Source organism: Oryzias melastigma, linkage group LG24 (genome assembly GCF_002922805.2).
Source record: "Oryzias melastigma strain HK-1 linkage group LG24, ASM292280v2, whole genome shotgun sequence".
Lineage (NCBI taxonomy): Eukaryota > Metazoa > Chordata > Actinopteri > Beloniformes > Adrianichthyidae > Oryzias > Oryzias melastigma.
The window spans coordinates 18,248,203-18,268,746 of record NC_050535.1 but is presented as its reverse complement, the minus strand read 5'-3'; the positions used below and the strand labels follow the sequence as shown (position 1 = coordinate 18,268,746).

Sequence of the window (20,544 nt, the reverse complement as noted above, 5' to 3'; positions counted from 1 at the left end):
AAGCGCACGTAGCTGATGACGCGAGACTGCACGGTTCCTTCAAAGGTTGCATCCCAGCAATGCAGTCATACAGGATGCGACAGACAGTGGAAACCAGTTCATCTATGAAAACCCCTCCAGCATATCAACAAAAAAGATCTCCCAAGATTAAGTTTCAGGTATATAATCTCTGAGCAGAAAGTTGATGCGGGTTTAAGGAAACACAAAGACTGCCGTTTGAGCAGTAGGGAAAGACGTTCTTGAGGCAAGCTACACCGTTGTCCAGCACTCAAAAAACACACACACAAAAAAAACAAAGATCTCTTTAAAACTTCTGCAAATTTGTAGAATTTAGGAAGAATTTGCATGTCTGGGTTCCCACATGCCGACTTAATTAGTGGGAATTAAATTACTCTGGAAGAACAGCTCACTGGAAAGCAAACCAATAAACTGAAATGTGCATCCGTCCCTTGTGTTGTGCAGATGGCAAAAAAAGGACTTTCAAGGAAGGTTGTGTGTATTCATGTCAACATAAATACTTCTGCTTGCCTCGCTGCACATAGATATTAATGAAGTCCTGAAAGATATTCTCTAAACACTTTGTTCTAGGTTTGTACTTTTGCTCAGCAGCATGTTGGAACCTGAGCAAACTTTCTGCAGGGCAGGAAGGCCCTGGCACTGCAGGAAGCAGCCCGCTGCGCCCTGCATGGCCTGCTGCTGGATTCCATGCCTGTCTGCTAATCAACACCTGAGGCACAAGGGTTTTTTTTCCTTTTTATTCATGAATTTATGAAGTTGATCAGTTTTCTTGACATTGAACCCGAGGGGTACAGGGGCTCCTCATGTGAAGGAGGCTCAGGTTTTAATGGAGCCATACCATGAAAAATCCACTTTTTGAGCTATAAAATAACCCCAAAGCGGTATTTTGATCCATTCACGCATTTCTGAGTAATCCTCTAAAATCCTGTGCTCTCAACAGCATTCCCACGAAAACGACCTGGTCCTCACGTGCTGATGTCACAAGGTTAGAATCACACCCTCCAGGATGAGTCTGCTCCACCCTCAGGCTAACACAAACCCTTTTTTCGCAAAGCTAGCAGTGATTAGCAAGTTTTGCAAGTCCCCCACCCACAGCTCGTGCACAGTCATGTAGACATTGGCTGTCTGTGTTGTGACTGTGAGCCAGCGAAGCGATGAAACCCTCATTCGATTTAGCGTTCAAACTTTCAGAAGAAACTTCTGGTGGGGGGTTCTGCACGGCATGCTAGGATGGATCCTAAATGTATCCGAGAATGGAGCAAGCAGATGGGGATATTGCAGGGGAAAGGGAGCAGACTATTTCCTGGTGGAGAAAGGAAGTAGACTATTTCCTGGAGGAGAAAGGGAGCCGACTATTGCCCGGTGGAGAAAGGAAGTAGACTACTTCCTGGTGGAAAAAGAAAGGGAACAGACTATTTCCTAGTGGAGAAAGGGAGCAGACTATTTCCTGGTGAAGAAAGGGAGCAGACCATTTCCTGGTGGTGAAAGCGAGCAACAAATTAAAAGAACTGGCTTGAAGATGGATTGTTGAGCAAAGGCAGAAAGGTATGGGTAAAAAGGATTTTTGAAACAGAGATTGATGCTTCAAAGAGAAAAAAAAACTGTTAGAGTCAGAGTCAGTGCTCTTAGGAACAATATTCTTATCATTTCAATAAATCTTGAAATGTTCATCTGGTGTTGTCTGCATTTATTGTCTGGATTTCATCAAAATGAACCCATTAGCCATCACTATCTCTGCCAAATTTTAGAGATGTAACGCCCCAGCTACAAATTATTTACATTCATATTTTTCATAATTTTTTTTTTTTTTTTTTAATTTTTTTATGAGTGATATGCTGACAAGGCCAGCTTTAGGATAATGTCATCAAATGGGCAGCACCCTCAAGGAGCAAAAGGTGGACCCTCATTGATCAAGTCGTTTTACTTCCACGTATGAAAAGAGTGCGCAAAAATAACTAATATTTCATAAATAATTTGCTTTTAGTGTTCCAAAGGTAATATATGATCATATATATTGATATAGTTTACTCTGAATGACTAAAGAAAAGCATGGTATGGAACCTTTAAAGGTTTTTGACTCAATTTGACAACTTTTTTTTAATCCTTCCCAACAAATGAACACAAATTACAGATTGTGATGGGAATGTTTTGCTTTTACAATTACCCTTCATATGTGTTAATATAAACCCCTCTTGTAACTGAAGCTGAACTTTATTTATTGAGATTTCGACATGGGAGAGGACACACGTCGACACCAAAACCCGTTCAAGTTAAAGAACCAAAAAGGATGTGCAGCATATTTTTATGAACCCACAAGCTCTTTGTGAGTGTCCCCTTCAGAGTTAACTCTGGGCATCCATGATCTCATCCAAGTGGAATTGCTGGACATTCCTAGAAAAATTGGATATTTTATCTTCATAAAAGCAGGTTTAAGCAACTTTGCAGGTTAAGGTTAAAGCAGGTCGACGAGATATAAAGCAGGAAACGACATGAAGTTCATCTTTTATAATCCATGAAGGGGAACTGATGTCAGACATAACGCTACCATCGAGCCAGCTGGAAACTTTACATAAATAAATCTCAAAACTCACAGAGAAATGTTAGTGCTTCATCCAAAGTTTTACTACTTTGGAAATAAATATGAAGACAAAGGGGATACGAGGTGGCCCAGGACTGAAACACGAGTCCACCCGACCCCAGTGAACGCCTCCTCCCGCCCTCTCAAACCAACAACTTTAGTCATGGGACTCCCCCTCACACGTGCACACACACAAACACACTCAAACGCACGCAGGACGGGACCCGCATGCTCCCTTTGTTCAGACTCCCTTCATAGCTTCACTCTCTGCATATCTTGTGTCTGAGGAACCACACTGATGAGTTTTGATTCCCTTTTGTTATGGTAATGGAAGGCTTTTTTTCATTCCACTTTGCCAGGACAGCAGGGGCTTTCTATGTAAATATGTCCAACTGGACACATTAGCCTACCTGCTGAACAATGACATGAACCAATCAGAATAAAAACAACAACTAGACTAGGTCTAAAAGCACAGAAAGTAAACATTGAGGGGGGACAAATGTACAAGATTAAACTGACAATCCTAATATAACAGTTAATCTGCTGCTAACAGACTTAACTATAGCCACTAGCAAAGGAAATGACTTAAAAAAATGATTTCTGACTATTCAAATGTAACTGCTCGACTCTTTAGTTACATTATAAACACATTTTGAAGGAATATTAAAGATAAAAAGTAAGATTATGCAGATCATATGTAATCTACTTTCTAAACAATCTCAGAAAAAAAAGACTTCCAGTTTTGGAAGTAGCTCAGCCTGTACTGCGGTAGTCTCATGGGCAGAACATGTTCAGATGCCTCAGAATCCAGCCTGATAGGTCACCCAGTTCCAGATATAGAAGCAAAAGATCTGAGGCCAAGGCGGATTTCTCTAAAAGAAGCCACTTCATGCTGAGTGGAAGGCCAAAAAGTTTCCGTTTACACCAAGAAACCCCCCAAAAAAACAGATCTCGCAGACTGTGAGGCAAATTCAGCTCTGCTTTAATAAAGAAGAGCAGGGAAGATATGCCGTGAAAAATCCATTATCGACCAAGACGGCTGAAATCTGTCAGCTCACAGCAGCTGGACGCAGACTGAGAGCCTTTTAACCTTTGAACAATCTTGGGGGTCAAGATCCAGCGCCTTGGAAATGGATACGCAGTGTGCAACCATCGATGTCGTTTTCAGCATGGCTCTGGTTCAAAGCAGATTGCATCATGTCAACAATCACCATCTTTTCTAAATGAATGTTTTTTCCTAAACAGAGATAAACAACAACAGCCACGTTAATCTACGACTTTCTGAGGAGAGGCTGTTTAGCTTCGACAGTAAACCAGCTGTATCCTGACATGTCTCATCGTGTTTGCAGCTCCTAAAAAAGATGAACTCTAATGGTTATTTTGGATTCTTAACATTTCTGCTGCTGTACTTGAACTTTTCATTCACAAATCAGTTTCTCTCATTACAGGATGTTCTCGGTCTCAGGTCTCATTTTCACTTCAACAAATGATGTTCAGAACTAAAGTTAGGTCTGAACAGAAAGGTTTGCCATGAAGACCCTCCAAAAATGAAGCTGGCTCACAGGTGGGGTCAACAATGACTGTCCGGACCAGCTGTCCTAATACTACGGACAAGTGCAAAGATGGGCCAGGCTGGGGGCTGGGTGTGGCATGGCAGGGGTGCCATGGTGACAGGGTGGGCCTCAGCAGAGAAGGGATGCTAAATGAAGCCATTGTCCAGCCCAAGTGAAGCACACCACTCAAAGAATGGTACATTGAATCAGCCAACGGGCTCTTTGTTACGGCGCTGCTGCCGGCCCACGTCCATCCACAAGATCTGCTGCTCATCGGGCTGACAGCGGGTGATGTTACAACATGAAACACGGACACTGGCTGGGAATGGCAGGAATGACATTGACCTGCAGTTCAAGGTCTTTAACCAGGAAAACAGCTGGATAAACCCACAGATCCTATAGGGCTGACAGGTACACAACATAAACATTGAATAAAAAACCTTTAAGGTCCTAAAGTTCATCACCAAAGTGTCAAAGTGATGCAGCTAAGATCAGAAATGCCAAAATCAACGAGCCCCAACTAAGGTACCATGAATGTTATGCTACGTTCACACTGGACATGTGACGTAGGTTCACGAATGCATTAAAAGTGCATTCTTGCGAATCATGAATCTTGCTCCAGGATTTTTATTTCACAGCTATATTTTGATATATGGAAGACTTTGTGTCCTATAATAGTGTTTTTCAACCAGTGTGTCCCAACAGATGATCAGGTGTACCATGGGAAATTACCCATTTTTACTGATCTAAAAACATTGACCATCGCCAGGATATCAGCTCTGTGTTGATCCAAACGGACCCTGAGTCAGCATGTGGCTATATCCGAATTCCTTCCCTAAATAACTATATAGTGCGGGACTAGATAGGGCCCCGGATTATAAAGGCAATTCAGACACCATGCTCACTACTTTTCTTTTGTTTTTCTAAACACCGGATATGACGTCACCAATTTCACAAAGTAAAAATCAGATAAATACGAACATTTCACAATGTTTATTTTTGACTCCACTGTGTTCTGATGGTGAAATTGTGGATGATTTATTCAAAAATGACATTTAAACTAGTTTTTTGTTCGAAATGATTCAACCGCAATGCATTGTGGTCTATATTCACTCATCTAGTGAGCATCAATGCACGCTAGTTTTTCACAAAGACTTCTGGAAAATTTCTAGTGCACTCGATTTTGGAATCAGTAGATTCGGGCAGCACTAGAAAATGGTAAACGCACTATATAGTGAGTGGAGGGGAATTTAGACCTAGCTTGAGTAGTTTGGAATACGAAAAATCATAAAATACTTTTTTTCTTTGTTTATTTGATTCTATAAATGGCTCTCTGATAAGAATGACAGTACCGCCATCTGGACGCAAAATTTGCAGCTAGCTTTGTTTTTGGGAAAAGTAACGCTCCTTCAACTGTCTCTGTCTCCACCAATCATTCTTGGAGGCTTGATCACATGTCATCAATCTGACCAATCAGAAGGGGTTAATGTCCTCACTTCCTTGTTCTGATTCGGCTCATAAAGTCTCTCAGTTCCAACAAAAATAATATCTAAGGCTCGTGTTTAGCGGTGTAGCTTACCGTAAAAAAATATATATATAAACAGGATTAAGGTTTAGTGGCCAAAAGACACATGATCACGTGATCATATCATTGTTCAAAAATTACAGTTGTTCTGACACAAACATAAAAAAATAAAAATAAATTTAAAAAAATCAATGTTTAGAAAGAATAAATTATTGTTTTTATATGTTTTTTGTGAAGTTACATTAATTGCATATTAATAAACTGGAGACAAAAGACACTGTCCGGTATTTATAGCCGGACACAAATTCCAATATTAATTTCTCCTTCATAACCAATTCTCAAACGGGTGGTACTTCTTTGAATGAGAAGGGACGCCATCCATAAGCCGCAACCAAATCCAAGTCCCTGATTGGTTAAAGTTCAAATGATTTAACTTTCAACGCAAAATCAATGGCCGTGCGTTTTGCACCTGAGGTCCGAACACAGTTTTAAAACTTAAATAGAGATGCATAAATGTGGGAATTTTGAACGCGGAATCCCAAAATACACAATGAAGCAATGAATTTGTGATATTGGGCTATATAAATAAAATTGAATTGAATTGAACATAAACGCATATTTACATGGAACTGTTAACATGGGAAGTGATCACCTGAACGTGCAGTGCTGGGGCCAGTTTCAGCGTAGTTTTAAACAGAAGTGGACAGCAGATATGGACATATCAACCTTTAGTCTTTCTAAATCCATTCAGAACCCAGTTTCTCTCCACATTTTTCATCATCTTAGGTTAGAACTGAAAGACACAAAGTCTTAAGGTTTCACGAGAACCAGATGGAATAAGTAAAATTCTAAACCAGGTTCTAGACTAGCACGGAGGTGGAGTGTGAAAATGGCAGGTTGTGAGTTTAAATCCATCTCAGGTTATACTGAGGACTCTAAAAAAGGGAACTAGTTCTCGATAGTCACCATTAAGGCAGGTTGAACAAACGAACAATAATCAAGTGTGGTTGTACCTGCAGCTTATTGTTCCTCTACAGCACGTGTCAAAGTCAAGGCCCGGGGGCCGGAGCCGGCCCTACAGATCATTTTATTTTATTGTTATTAATGTCCCGATGTTATCTTGCACTGATTTCTAAATTGTATAATTTTGACAAAATATATTTTTATGGAAAGTAAAATATTGAAAGTTATTTAAGGTCTAAGTTGACTTATTGTCTGCTTTTATTCATAGTAATTTTAAAAATTTCGTTTTTAGAGTTTTACAAATTTTGTTTTAGAGTGTTCAATAAATGTTTACCTTGTTTGGCCCGCGACCTAAGCTGTGTTTTGGATTTTGGCCCCTTGTGTGATTGATTTTGACACCCCCGCTCTACAGGTTGGCTTTAAAGGAGAGAACAAAACAACAGACTGTTGATAAATATGGACAGAGTGGGTGTGACGTCACTCCAAGAAAATGCATAACTTCCGGCACAAGCGAAATGAAGCCTATTCAGCCGCCTTTTTTTTTTTTAACTATATGCGTTCCACCATTTGGAGCCGGTCTGAGTCACATTTCTGGGGGAACTAGTGTCACCAATCATTAGTGAGCTTGTTCGAAGTCCACTGAAAGGAGAATCCGTCAATCAAATGTTTGAGGCGGGGCCAGCGGGAACTACATGCTTTAACTAAGGCCTCTGATTGGTCAGTTTATAACTTGAATAACTTGGAATGAAGAACATGTTAAAAAGTAATATCAGAGCAAGAATGGTTATTCTGACAAATATGAGTAATAGCTGTTTATTTCTTTATTGAAGTCTATAAGATTTTGGCTTCTTGGAGCCTGCAGGCACTTCCTGTTTGAGGCGCCAGTGGGGAGAGGTCAAGCTGTCCAGTCATTCTACAGTCTACGGTGACAACTGATGGGACGTTGACCTAAAACTGCTCATTTCTGAAGTAATTTTGTTGATTTCTCTAAACTCCAGCTAGCTTCAGCTTTAATTTCAAACAACCTTCACTCTGGAAGTCAAGACACATTGAAGTGTGAGACAAGCAGCAGTAAAGACATAAATATGGAAAAATAAACGACTGAACCAGAGCAGAACAGAGAAAAGGTCATGCTGAGAAATCTAGAGGGAACATTTAATCCAAGTTGAGTTCCTCTGGTATGTTTACTGACTGGATTAACGACCTTTTCAAAGTTTTTTCTCAGCAAATACCAACTTCAGTAAAATATAAACACCAAAGGTTGAAACTGGTTAAACAAGATGCCAAGTTTTAGAGTGAGAATAATAATCAAAGCCCACCCCGATTCATACTCTAAAGACCCAGTTTATGTTTGAAATACAGTTTGAAACGATTTGGACAGCACATACAAATACTTTTATTGATCCTCAACGTTTCAGCTGTTTTTCTTCTACAAATACAGCAATGGTAGCCGTGTGGTTTAGCACCTGCCTCTGTATATTAACGCCAGCACAACATTCGGAAACCTCACTGACAGATGGTGGTCTTAAGGGCTCAGCTGTGTTACTGCCACTCCTCAATGACTTCCAGCGCTGCGAAAATCACAACTGTGCTCCTCCCCCATGTTGTGGTGGCCGTCATTCCCCGTTTCTAATACGAGCTGCTCCACAATTCATCAGAAAACAAAGCAGGTGAGGTCAATATTCATTTGTGTAGACTCTTACATTTAGGGATGACTTTTTTTACACAAATATTTTTGCTAAACACAAAAGAAGCAGCAGAAGAACCCGGCTTAACTCGAGGAAATGATGTCTTCAGCTGTTGTCTGAGATCTCGGAAAGATAGCCAGCTGAGCCACCAACCTGTTAAGGCGCAGGCAGAGTCTGGGATTTGCTCATGAGAAAAGCACGAAGACACAATAACACTTTAGACAGATAAACACACCCATTAGACACCCTGAATACGCTGACATGCAGGCACTTAAGACGGTATGTCCAAACACAACATGAGTAAACCTAAAAAAAGTGAATTATTTGGGTCTACTCGGGACAATGCTAAGTGTAAATCAGACGCCTTTATGTTGAAAATACACCAGAGTGGATCAGGCTGCAATGCAAAAGCAAATGTTTTGGATGAGCAAAGTTGCACCACATACTAATTATCTGCTACAGAAAAACAAGACACGCAATTCCAACGTCCAGGCCTGTCTGCGCCTCCACACCATGGACCAAACAACTGCGCCGTCAGACCTCAATATTTACAGTGAAAACACTCCTGCAGATCAGCAGCAGCTCATAACAAGCACACACAGGCCCCCTCGCCACTGCAGAGCTCCTTAATTCCCGGGAATGTGTAAACCTTCTCTGATAAGATCCTCCAAAAAGTCCAGAAACAAACCGTCTGCCCTCCATGTGTCATGATGACCCCAAGAGTCTGAAATTATCCTGTAGGGGCAAACCTATTGTTTCCTAAATGAGGAAGCTAACATTTAAATTTGCTTCCATGACAAATATAAGAAGTACTTTTAGAGGAACACTTTTTTTTTAATTGAACTGGTCTGCTTATGAATAAATTGCATTTAAATATTCATGAACAAACATTTAAAAAAATCTGTCTTCAGAGGAAAAAATTGTATATGAAAATTAACTCAAATGGTCACCTATTTGAGTTTTTTTCACATGCTTTTAGGGCTCAGCTGTAAATAATTAAATAAAAAGGATGTGGTTTATTTTTAGCGTTTGAAATAAAACCAGTTATGGGGATTTTTCTTCAGGCGTCCACTCGGACCCCTGGAGCTTCAGGTACTGTAGATAGATAGACAGGTAAGGGGTCCTCAAAAAGTCGAGAGGAAAAAAAAAATACCCAGTTTGGAGAAAGAAAAAAAAACATGCAAAATATGAGCAAAGTGCCGCCGCCCAGCGCCTCTACAACCCACGTCTTGATAAAAATCAGAAACTTGCAGGCGGATGGGCTCCGTAAAACCACCAGCGCAAACAAAAAGCAGGGGGAAAAAAACACGGCCGTTTCACCGGCGCGGAGGTCAGCACCGACATTTCCCCGGCCCAGTGAGGCTTCAGCCCCCGCTTTAACATTAGCGAGGAAGGTTTTTCCGCAAGAAGAACTCACCTCAACACGTTTACATTTCTGTCCGTGTCCCTGGGTTCATCTGACACCGACAGCAAAGCCGTGGAAAACACGCAACGGCCGGACGGACGGCTGGGAGACGACTCTGCGACTGGTTGGTCCGGGGAGCGAGTTAGGTCATCGGCGTACTTTAGCAGGTAATGCGCATGCGCATTTTCTTCTTTGAAGCAGGGCTTTCTGGGATTTGCAGTTTATGCAGAAAAGTTTGGAAAACAGGTTTGCAAAATATTTAACCTTACATTACTTTCTGGATCTAGTTTTTATTTGTTGTATTTTTGTTTATCCAGCGTCAAACTAACAAAGACGAGTCGTTTTGTTGTCAGGATAGATAAAATAAACCTTTGTTTTAACCTTTGACATTTTGATTATAATGTTTTTGTTTCATTTTACAAAATATAATTGGAGCTCGAATACACTAGATTTGTTTAAATTACATCTTTTTTGTAATTACACGTTTTCCCTTTTTATTTAAGAAAAAATACATTTCTATGATTACATTTTCATCTTTTAAATGTTTATCCCAAGGTAAAAAGTTTCTCTAGAAGCAATGTTTCAATGTTAACTACCAAATATTCTGCAAATAATAACAAGTCTATTGTGATTCCAAATCTTAATTGCTGGTATTTATAAGTAATTCTGTACATTTCTTTTCAGAATAATAATTGAAAAAAATCCCACTGTCCTAAGCAATCTTCGCATCTACATTTTTTGCGGATAGCTGGAGAAAGCGCCCTCTGCTGGTTGAAGATAATATATTCATTTAGTTCTGTCTAAAGCAGCTTGTCTGCAACCTGTGGTTCTTTAATCCCTTTATTTTGGTTCTTTAGCTTTAAGGAAAAATGCAAATGATTAAAATAAATAATCGATTATTTATTTAAGTTTTGCCCTTTCTGCTTAAGTTTTTAATATGTCAAACCACAAAGTAAAATGAAGGCAAAAACTTACATTTACTGTCAGAAAAATTCTGTAGAAATGTTCTTTGTGTGTTTTTATTGTAAAGTTTTTTTTAAAATGATAGTTTCTAAAACCCTTATATTTTCTTAAATTATCCTGAAGTGGTTAAAGTTTCAAACAAATGTAGTTTAAAACAATAAAAAAATGATTCAGAATTATAAATCTCATTTTATCTTTTTTTAATTTTTGTTTTAATAGTTGGATTTTAATAAACTTCAGTGTTGTTATATTTGACAGTATCAGGAGAAAAGGATGCGCTAAAATCCTAATAATGAAAAACATAGTTTTTGACTATCTTGTATTTTATTTTGAAGTTACTCAGCTGCTGCAGCAGGATCTTAATTGGTGTATTTTATTTTGAAAGGAAGTTGTGTGTGCTGCAGTCAGAAGTAAAATCAATAAAAACCATTACAGAAACATATAGACAGCGTTGTATTTCAATATTGTAACATTTAAAAGATACTTTTCTTAAATAATTTTTAATTGCAACAAAAACATGCAAAATATTGCATATTTTCTAAACCATAATATGGGACTTTTGGCTCTTGCTGGGTTCTGGTCTGTAAGAAACTGGACCAAATGGTTCTTTTAGCTTTTTCCTTTTAATTATTGTGCAAAGAAATGATGGTTGTGATCTGTTGCCAGTGTTGGGTATTAAATGAAAACTATTGTTTCTTTTTTTTTTAAATCAGACACATTACATGTTTTAGCATCGGAACTAAATCTGAGAATCGAATTTAGTGTCAGAAAGGTTTGTTTTCCTTCAGATCAAGATTTTAATCTTATGCTAAATATTTTTTGTTGCATTGAAAATCTTAAAAACGTAATTGCACAGGAATCTGACTCTACATTTACTCTTGAATGTAAATTAAAATTCCATGTTTAGAAAAAATGAGGCTAGTTTACAACTTGTTGACTGTTACGAAGTAACAAAATAATCCCAGAATGCTATTTTTACACTCTTTAGTTCCTATTTACAATAAACAGGAAGTTAATCAACAAGCTTAAGAAAATAAAAGCACACACTTAATTAAAAAAAAAAATACAACTAAACCTTAAAATTATCCTTAAAGAAACACTAATTAAAAAAAAAAAAAATATTTAAGGAAAAAAACTGTCTGTTTTTCACATTTTTTAACGTGAAAAATGACCAGAATTGAGAAAAATGATTAAACTTACACACCAAAAACCAATGTTAAACAGAGCAAGTAGTTTTTATTCATATTTCAGCAACATAAAGCTCAAACAAACAGGATCATTTCTACAGTAGTACACCCTAAATTGAAGGTTTTTATGGCACAACCAAAGGGTTTAGCAGGTATGTTACATGAGGACAGCCCAGGCTCAGTCTCAATAAATAGCAGGGGGGGGCAGACATCTTATGTGGAAATGCTACACCAGGAGCTGAGATGACATGTGTATCAGCAGCACGTCGCTGGTCCTGAGATATTTTTAGTGGAAGGTGGTCGAACCTGCACAAACTCAACTGTAACATAAATATAAATATTACAACTCAAATAGAATGTTAGCTCTGTCAAAAAAACAGTTGGTAGATGTTGATTTTTTCGTTTTTAAATCTTTGAAATTTGAATCAACATGGAGAAATCCCAAGATTTAATTAAATTAAATCACATTTTAATATCTTTTTTTAAATGCATTCCAGAAACATTCTAACAAGCTACTCAAAAGTTGCTTCTTTTTGTAAATGTTAAAACTTTTTCAATAGAAATGTATTTTTCTTTTTCTGATAACATTTGGAAGATATTTAAATGCACAATATACAACCTCAGAACACGACGGTCACCAGCAGCTCCAAAACTGGAAGAAACTAAAACAAACACAAATGTAGAAAAGTAAAATCTCACGTGCAGCTTTAAAAATAATAAAAATAAGAACGTGTGTCATGATCCTGTTTCTAAAGTGAAGGAAGAGGCACCAGGAAAAAATAAAATAAAAGTCAGGAAAATCATCCTTAAACTCATCCAGAGTGGAAATCTCAACAACATTTCAGGCTAAAGTCAAAAGAATTCCCAATTGGTGCAAATATTTAGGATTTCTGAATCTGATCAGTCAAGAATTAAACCATTTCTTGCTTTTTTTTGTGCACTTCTCAACATTTCTGTATGGAAATCCTATAAAAATAGGATATTAGAAGAAATAAACTGATCAATAAATTATTCTAATAAATAACAGGATATTAAAATCAGGAAATCTGTTTATTTTATGTGAAATTGTGCAAGACATTTTTTACTTTATATATTTATATCTTAAACGTGTGTTTCTTATTACTTATCATTTAATTACCAATATGTCAAAAAATCTAATTAAAAAAGAAAAAAGTAAAACTATTCAAATTGGGAGGAAGGAGTTCAAGTTTAGGTTTGACATTCCTTTACTGCACAAGGAGAATTCGTCGATAAATATTGGTTTAGGAATCTCAAATTATACTTTTCAAATGTTTTTGTTTACTTTCCCATTACTTTCTTGACAAAAAGATTTGGACAAAAGTGATTTTTTTTTATTTGTGGAAGAAATTAAAACCCAATTATTTTTAACATATCAAACATCAACATCTAAACATCTTTCATGAAATTCTAAATGATTTAAAATTATCTAAATTAGAAATGTATAATTTTATGGACCTATTACATATTTATCTATAATCAGTTTCCTTCATGTCTATTTTTTTTTTCAATAATTGACTGACTTATAACATTTTTTGTTCTGAGGTTCACTTCTCATTTATTGTTCTTTTCACTCAAACTTCTGCATCCAGATGAAATAAACAAACATATTGTGTAATAATAATGAAATAATAATAATGCATAAGCTGCAGATCTTTTCAGAGTGCCTTAGTAATACTGAGGATTGAACGTGTCCACGTGTTTGATCAAACTGCTCAAACTGAATTTTCTTCTTCGCTCCTGTGAGCAATAGTTCCTGTTAGCAGCAAATCCATTGATTATCTCCTGCTTCCTGCTGGCTCGGAGGCGGGGTTACTATTTAAAATAATGATGTGTTCCTCTTTGGTGGTTTGGCTACAGTCTGCTTTCCTGCAGCCAATTCCCAAAATGTTATTTCTAAATACTCCCCTCAGAGATGGTCGTATAAACCGCAGATTTAATCCTGGAGATGTCGGAAGAACAGCTGAGATGGGGGCTGACGCCTGTCTGAACGCTGACACAGTGATAGGTAGAGAGGTGGGGGGGACTTTGAACTTGTTCATGACTTTTGTGCAGATGTGTCAGTTTGGGGATCTCTGCCGGGACCGCTGGGGGGACAGCTGTGGGGAGGTGACGGAGCTCCAGGCTCCTGTGTTGCTCCTTGCTCTCAGTCCAGCTGTCAGCCTCTGGATAGCAAGAGGGGGGGGGCGGTCTATGCGAGGGAGCGCTGGCGAGGCTTGATTCTGGGATAAAGCTGCAAAAAACAACAAAAAAACGTTTCATAAAATGATGGAGCATTTCTTCAAAAATGTAGCTGAGGTTTTTGTAAATGAAGCTTAAAAATCCTAATTAATAAATATTAGTTAAATGCACTTGTTTCATCATCCTTATTGGGAATATTATAGTATTTAAAACGTGTTTTCAGAACACAATGCTCAGTCAGAAGCTTTTTGTGACAGGCAGGAGATAAATACAAAAGCACTGTTGTGTAGGGTCAAATGGTCATTAGATAAAAAATCATTTTACCTCATTTTTATTTCATTGATTGTTCCATATCTGATTTATTGCATAGAAATTTGGGGAAATGCGAATAAGAAATCAATGAACTACATCTTTACATTACAGAAACGAGCAATAAGAATCATCACTGGGAGTAACTATTGGGATCCATTCACACCACGTGTCAAAGACGAGGCCCGGGGGCCGGATCCGGCCCTCTGGATCATTCTATCCGGCCCTCCAGATCATTTTATTTTATGGTTATTAATAACCCGATGCTAACCTGCACTTATTTCTAACTTGTATAATTATGATTAAATATACTTTTATGAAGAGTAAAATATTGAAAGTTATTTAGGGTTTAAGTTGATTTATTCTGGAATAAAATCCCTTTCCTTTTATTATTCATAGTTATGTTAAAAAGTTACAGTTTTTAAGTTTTAAAGATTGGCATTCTGCTAGTATTTTGGACTATTTGGGCATTTACTAAGATTTTTTAGCCTGTTTTGAAGTTTAGCTAATAGTTTGGCTACCTGCTAGCGGTTTTGGCTAATTTAGGCTTTTTGTAAGATTTTTGAAGTTTAACTATTTTTCCAGCTACATGCTAGCTGTTTTGGCTAATCTAAGTCTTTTTTTTATTTTTAGGCTAATTCGGCATTTAGCTAAAATATTAGCTTTTTCAGCGTTTTTAGCTATTAGCTTCAGCCTTTTTATCCATCAATTTCAGCATCTTCAGCTATCAGCACTAGCATCTTCAGCAGCCACATTCAGCTTATAGCATTCACACTAGTATTATTGCAGGTAATGCTATATATTTGGTTCATAATTATGTAAAAAGGTTATAGTTTTAAATTTTTAAAAATTTTGTCTTAGTGTGTTCAATAAAGGTTTATCCTGTTCCTCCCGCGACCTAAGGTATGTTTTGGATTTTGGCCCCTTGTGCGATTGAGTTTGACACCCCGATCTACACCAATATTTATAAAGCTGAAAATATTAAAAATTAAAGAGCATATCATGAAAGTCTGCCACATAACATACAAAAAAGAAGATAAAAAAGAGCAATTACAACCTAAAAGGACATGAAATCAATTTCAGAACAAAAATGAAGCTTTTCTGTGCAAGGTATCAGAGTATAGAATAATCTTGAAAAATCAATAAAAGTTCAATTATTATATTTTAAAAACTGAAAACAAATGCTTACACAATATGAATTATAAGGTTGTTGGGAACATGTTAAAATAAAAATACAAAATCTGAGATATTTGGTTATTTTCTTGGCGTTTCTTTTGCCGTTTGTTTGTCTTTTTTTGTTTTTCTTTGTCTGCTTTTGCCAGCCAGTTCACATATTTATGTTATAATACAAATAGATGAATTTGGTTAAAATAGTTTGATTTAGGTAAACAGGGCAGAGACAGCAAGTCTTTTTCTTTCTGTCGCCTTTCATTTTCACCAAATTATGACATTTTTTTGTTGTGTGCTATGAGAATGAAATAACTAAACTAAACTATGGTGTCTTTAAACATTCCCTCCAATGATAATCGTGCTTTCGGTGTTTTTAACATGTTCTTGTCATATTTTTTCTGAATATGGGGGATATTTAGGAAGAATAATGAGCTTAAAATGACATTTTTTTTATTTTTTTTTATTTTATTCCAATTGTTGTGAATCAGGAAGAGAAAAAAAGCTGTTGGAAAAAGATGTTTTTTGCTAAAAGAGTGAGACTTTACGAGAGAATGTAATGTTATGTACTGCAAAGCAAACAAGTTTGAGTAAAAACCTCAGATGGAGAGTCTTAAAAAAAATGCTCCTTCAAATCTGGAACAATCAATGTGTTGTTTCTGTTTCTATTTCATTCATAAATGCTTTTTACTTTTGTAACTTAAATGAGTTATATTTAAAAAAAATTGGACTATTTTTAAATTCCTTTTTGCATACTTTAGTGTTTTTTTTCCACAATCCTCCTGATTTACAGAGAAAAAAAGTTTTGTCCAGTCAAAACCTTTTAAAATCCACAAAAAAACTCAAAACTGCGTGAGCCCCGCCCCTTTAGATTTGATATAAAAAAGCCTCAAATGTCCTGCTGTTTTTACCAAATGGAGTTCATTTCGTGGTGTGCAGACGATGGGAGACATTTAGGTTTAAAAACGTCCTCTACACACAACAAATCTGCCTTTCTGTTAGTCTGAATTGGTGCTTTATAAAAAATAGTGATACAAAATAAAAAAAAGTTTTAGTTGAGGAAAAACAAAGCAAAAATCTGAATGATTCTCCTCATAAATTCAAGTCTAAAACCTTTTGTCAATAAAGTTTTTTTTTTGGGTCAGATATTGGTAGAGTTGTTACCCCCAGCAGGTTGCGGGGCACGTAGCCCTCTTTGTCCTCCAGCTGCGCCCACCACCAGTCTGTTTCGCTGTCGTCCTGTCGCCGCAGGATGGTGATGGCGTCCCCCTCCTTAAACGACAGCTCATCCGGATTCTGGGCTTCGTAGTCCCACAGAGTGTACACCGTCCCCCTGTTCATCACCCCCAACTTCCCCTGAACACCTGCAGTCAGAAATGGATCAGAATCTTAATGTTCCGAAGTAAAACACTTATTTTTTTTTTTTCCTCACCGTATAGAAACTGGGAACACTGGATGAAGCCCTCCTCCATTTCTTCACATTTATCCGCCGCGGTCTCAACGTCGCTAATGGTGGTAGCAAAGATGGCGGCACCCGACTCGACCAGCATTTTGCAGAGGTGAACGCTGTTGCAGGACGCGGCGCAGTGGAGAGGAGTCCTGCTCGGGACAACACAAGCAGAGTTGAAGAAGTCTGCGCAGAGGAGGCTCGTGTCGCAGCCAAGAACTCACCATCCGTCGCTGTCCGCAGCGTTGACGTTGACGCCGAAATCCAGCAGGAACTTGACGATGTGGTGGTGTCCTGCGCAGACTGCGTTGTGCAGCGGCGTGATGCCCTCATCGTTGGGAGTGCTGGGGTTCTCAACCTGGAGGAAAAAATCCAGGTGAGATTTTAAGACAAACTAAAATGTTATTAAAACCAAAATACATAAATGTTAAACAATAAATGTTTTTATGTGAAAAGTTTGTCCCATTTATAAATAAACTAGTTTGATTAGTGATGCTGCTGTGGGAATATTTAGAGAAGAATAACAAAAGCATAACATTCAATTAAACTCTTTTTGACAAAATTCACATTCAATGTGGGGCTGCCACGATTAGTCGATTGTTTAAATGTCTTATCTGTTCTGTTATGTATAAACTACTGGGTCCTGTGATTTTTAAACATATTTGATGTTGTTTTTAACCCTCTACTCCAGCAGAACTGAGCTCATTGCACTCCTCATGACAAACCTCATAGATGATCCTCTGGACCAGATCAAACTCTCCTTCTAGTGAGGCGTCGAGCAGCAAGGCCAAAGGATTGAACTTCACTCTGAAGCCGTGACCGGTGCGCTCAGAGTTGGGCTTCTTAAGGTTTGTGCGCTTTTCCTTAAGGGGAAAATAAGAAACAATTTTAGGTTTTGGAAATGTATCAAAAGAAAAAAAAAGCTCCATGCGTTCCTTACTAGTGGTTGTGAAGCTGCCACGCCAGTCTCCTCAGGAGTGCTGACTTCTGGCACGGGGCTGGGCAACGACGCTTCAGAGCCTCCCATCGTGTTGTTGTTGTCATCCTCCGCCCCCTCTGCTTCCTCGGGGTCCTCCTCTGGTTGCGGGGGTCCCTCTTTGTTATCATTAGCATCAGTGGTGGCAAACGGCGCCTCAGAGCTCGGATCCTGGGGAGGAGGAGCCGCAGTCTCAGGGAGGAGATTACCGTTGTCTGTGTCGGCCCGAGAGACCCCTCCCAGATATCCAGGGGGATGAGCCGGCTGATAAAACGGCGTTCCGCTGCCCGCACCGTTGCCCCCCCCTGAGACGCTGTTCCCCTCGATGCCTCCCGCCAGAGTGTTGAATCTTTGGTATAGCAGTTTCTGAATGTTGGGTCCGCTTGGGCCTTCGGGCTCTGTGATGGAGCTGCGTTTCTTGAGCGGCCTCGGAGCGTTGGCCAGCTTCTTTCGGAGCACTTCGAGGTCTGCGTCGCTTTGGTAGCGCAGAGGGGAGTGTACCATCGGCGTCAGCTTGGTGGGGCTGAGAGGTCGGGGGATGTTCTCCACGCTGGGAGGAGGCGCTGACGGCTCCAGGTGCTGGAAGCTCTCCTGATCATCCAGTTCTCCATCTAAAACATCCTCGCTGCCAGGCTGGACCTGGGGAAGCGTGAAGGCCCCCCCAGCTTGGACAAAAGGCAGGGGCGACGGAGGTGTGGAGCTGGATTGCAGAACAGGCTTCCCATAGACTGAAACCACATAGAAAAGACTTCAGACTTCTGCTCATAATGTTCCTGGCATGACCTCGTGGTTAACGCTCTTACCTGCTTTCAGTGCAGGCTTGGGGGGCTGGCTCTTTGGTGCTGCCTGCTGGAGATACATGTGATAAATGGAGCTGGAGTTGACGGTAGGAGGACCCTTACGGGGAGACTGAGGCCGCGACCCTCTGTCTGGGATGAAGGGCCGCACGGCCACGGCGGGCGGAGCGTCCAGACGCTCACTCAAACCGGGAGGGAAAACCGGCACGTTGGGCTGAAAGGTGGGGCTCGGTGGCACCGAGATGCGCTGCTGGATCTGCTGGGAGGAGGACCCCGTGGAGGCAGGGAGTCGGGGCCACGCCACAGCGGCTGGATTCTGGAGAGGGCGAGGAGGAGGTGGAGCATCTTTTCGGCGCTCCAAAGAGCTGGCTGTGCTTGCGGCGGTGAGGTGGGATCCATAGGGCGGGGGCTGAGGCTTACTTAGAGCAGGAGAGGAAACTGCAGTTTTAGAGTCTAGCACCTTTGAAAAAAGAGAAAAATAAATTAATATTTTGTGCACTACTTTACAGAAAAAAATATGAATACAACATTTAATTTTACAAATATGACTTTTCTTTGTCTTGAATGCAAATTCCTCCTTTTAAACGGTCAAAAACACGTCACAGGGTCACAGGATTATCCATCGGGTGACGGAACATCGATTCAACTGAGTGAGCATGCGCGTTCAGACTCATTGATTAAACTACGATAGAATTAAACTTTTTAGAATGTTATTGATCCCCTGGAAGGAAAATTATCTAGTTCTGCTGGAAGAAAGAAAATAAATAAACACCAAAAAGTTAAAAAAAAAAAAAAAAAGAGAGCAGGCGGCGGTGGGATCCCCGTCTCTCTGCTGCTGCCGATCTGCTGTCTGCTTCCCCAGTCTCAGGCATCGTTCTGGCGGGGGGAACATATCTTGGAACAACACCGGCCAGCAGCAGCATGTTAGCATGGGGGATCCTTGCTTAGCCGAACAGTTTTTATTCCCGGGACAGGTGGAGCTGGCGCGCCCGCTTCAGGTCCTAGACCTATCCACATGTACCCTTACCTTCGCCCATCACAACCGGGGACAGGCTCTTGCAGCACCGTGACCCCGAAAAGGATATCAGGTTAAGAAAATGGATGGAAATTAAAAAAAAAAAAAACAGCCAAGCTAACTCGGAGCTAAAGAAGGCTAACTGACAGCTGACTGTAGCAATAGTTAAAAAGAAAGAAAAAATTAGAAACAGAAAGACTGAGTTGGGTCTTGCAAACTTTTTAATGTTTTATTTTATTTGTTTGTTTTTACCACTGCAACAGTTAGCTACCAGTTAGCATACTTTAGCTCAGAGTTGGCTTAGCTATTTTTGTTACATTATCTTCTCGTTATCAACTAATTTTAACAGACAAGTTTATTTATTTTTATTTTTTTTACAGCTAATGTGTGGACTGGCATGTCTGTTACTCCCTTTAGGTTGTTTTCCTTCACTTTTGGGTGTAAAACGATCTACTGCTGCATTGTTTACACAATCAACTAGCCTGACAACCACAAAATATGGTCAGAGATTGCAGAGATCTATTTTATTCAATTTTCAACAGAGCTTTGGCTATCAAGATCATTTTCCCATTATGGGATCAATAACATTCTAAAAAGTTCTATTTTATTTTAGTTTAATAAATAAACTTTAACATGCACACGCAGTTTGAATGGTGTTCCAGCTCGTATTTTGACCTTTTTGACAGTTTGTGAACAGGAGAAATTTGTATTCAAGACAAGAAAAGTGGTATTTTAAAAAGATATGTTAAACCTA

The 20,544-nt window shown here is 39.1% G+C and overlaps 2 protein-coding genes across 7 annotated transcripts in view; both read right to left on the bottom strand.

Annotated features, from left to right (window-relative positions):
* LOC112157884 (disheveled-associated activator of morphogenesis 1) overlaps nt 1-9,906 on the bottom strand; it is a 55,116-nt gene extending 45,210 nt beyond the window's left edge. For both annotated transcript variants that reach the window (XM_024290965.2, XM_024290964.2), the window contains exon 1: nt 9,743-9,906. The gene's annotated coding sequence lies outside the window, so the exon portion shown is untranslated. The remainder of the gene's footprint in view (nt 1-9,742) is intronic.
* Nucleotides 9,907-11,904: 1,998 nt separating this feature from the next.
* ppp1r13bb (protein phosphatase 1, regulatory subunit 13Bb) overlaps nt 11,905-20,544 on the bottom strand; it is a 30,496-nt gene continuing 21,856 nt past the window's right edge. For all 5 annotated transcript variants that reach the window (XM_024291009.2, XM_024291005.2, XM_024291007.2 and 2 more), the window contains 7 exons: nt 18,782-19,235; nt 17,943-18,706; nt 17,728-17,865; nt 17,227-17,360; nt 16,988-17,154; nt 16,720-16,919; nt 11,905-14,131 (listed from right to left, as the gene is read on the bottom strand). In XM_024291009.2, the coding sequence (XP_024146777.1) occupies nt 14,090-14,131; nt 16,720-16,919; nt 16,988-17,154; nt 17,227-17,360; nt 17,728-17,865; nt 17,943-18,706; nt 18,782-19,235 (1,899 nt within the window). In that variant the 3' untranslated portion in view covers nt 11,905-14,089. The remainder of the gene's footprint in view (nt 14,132-16,719; nt 16,920-16,987; nt 17,155-17,226; nt 17,361-17,727; nt 17,866-17,942; nt 18,707-18,781; nt 19,236-20,544) is intronic.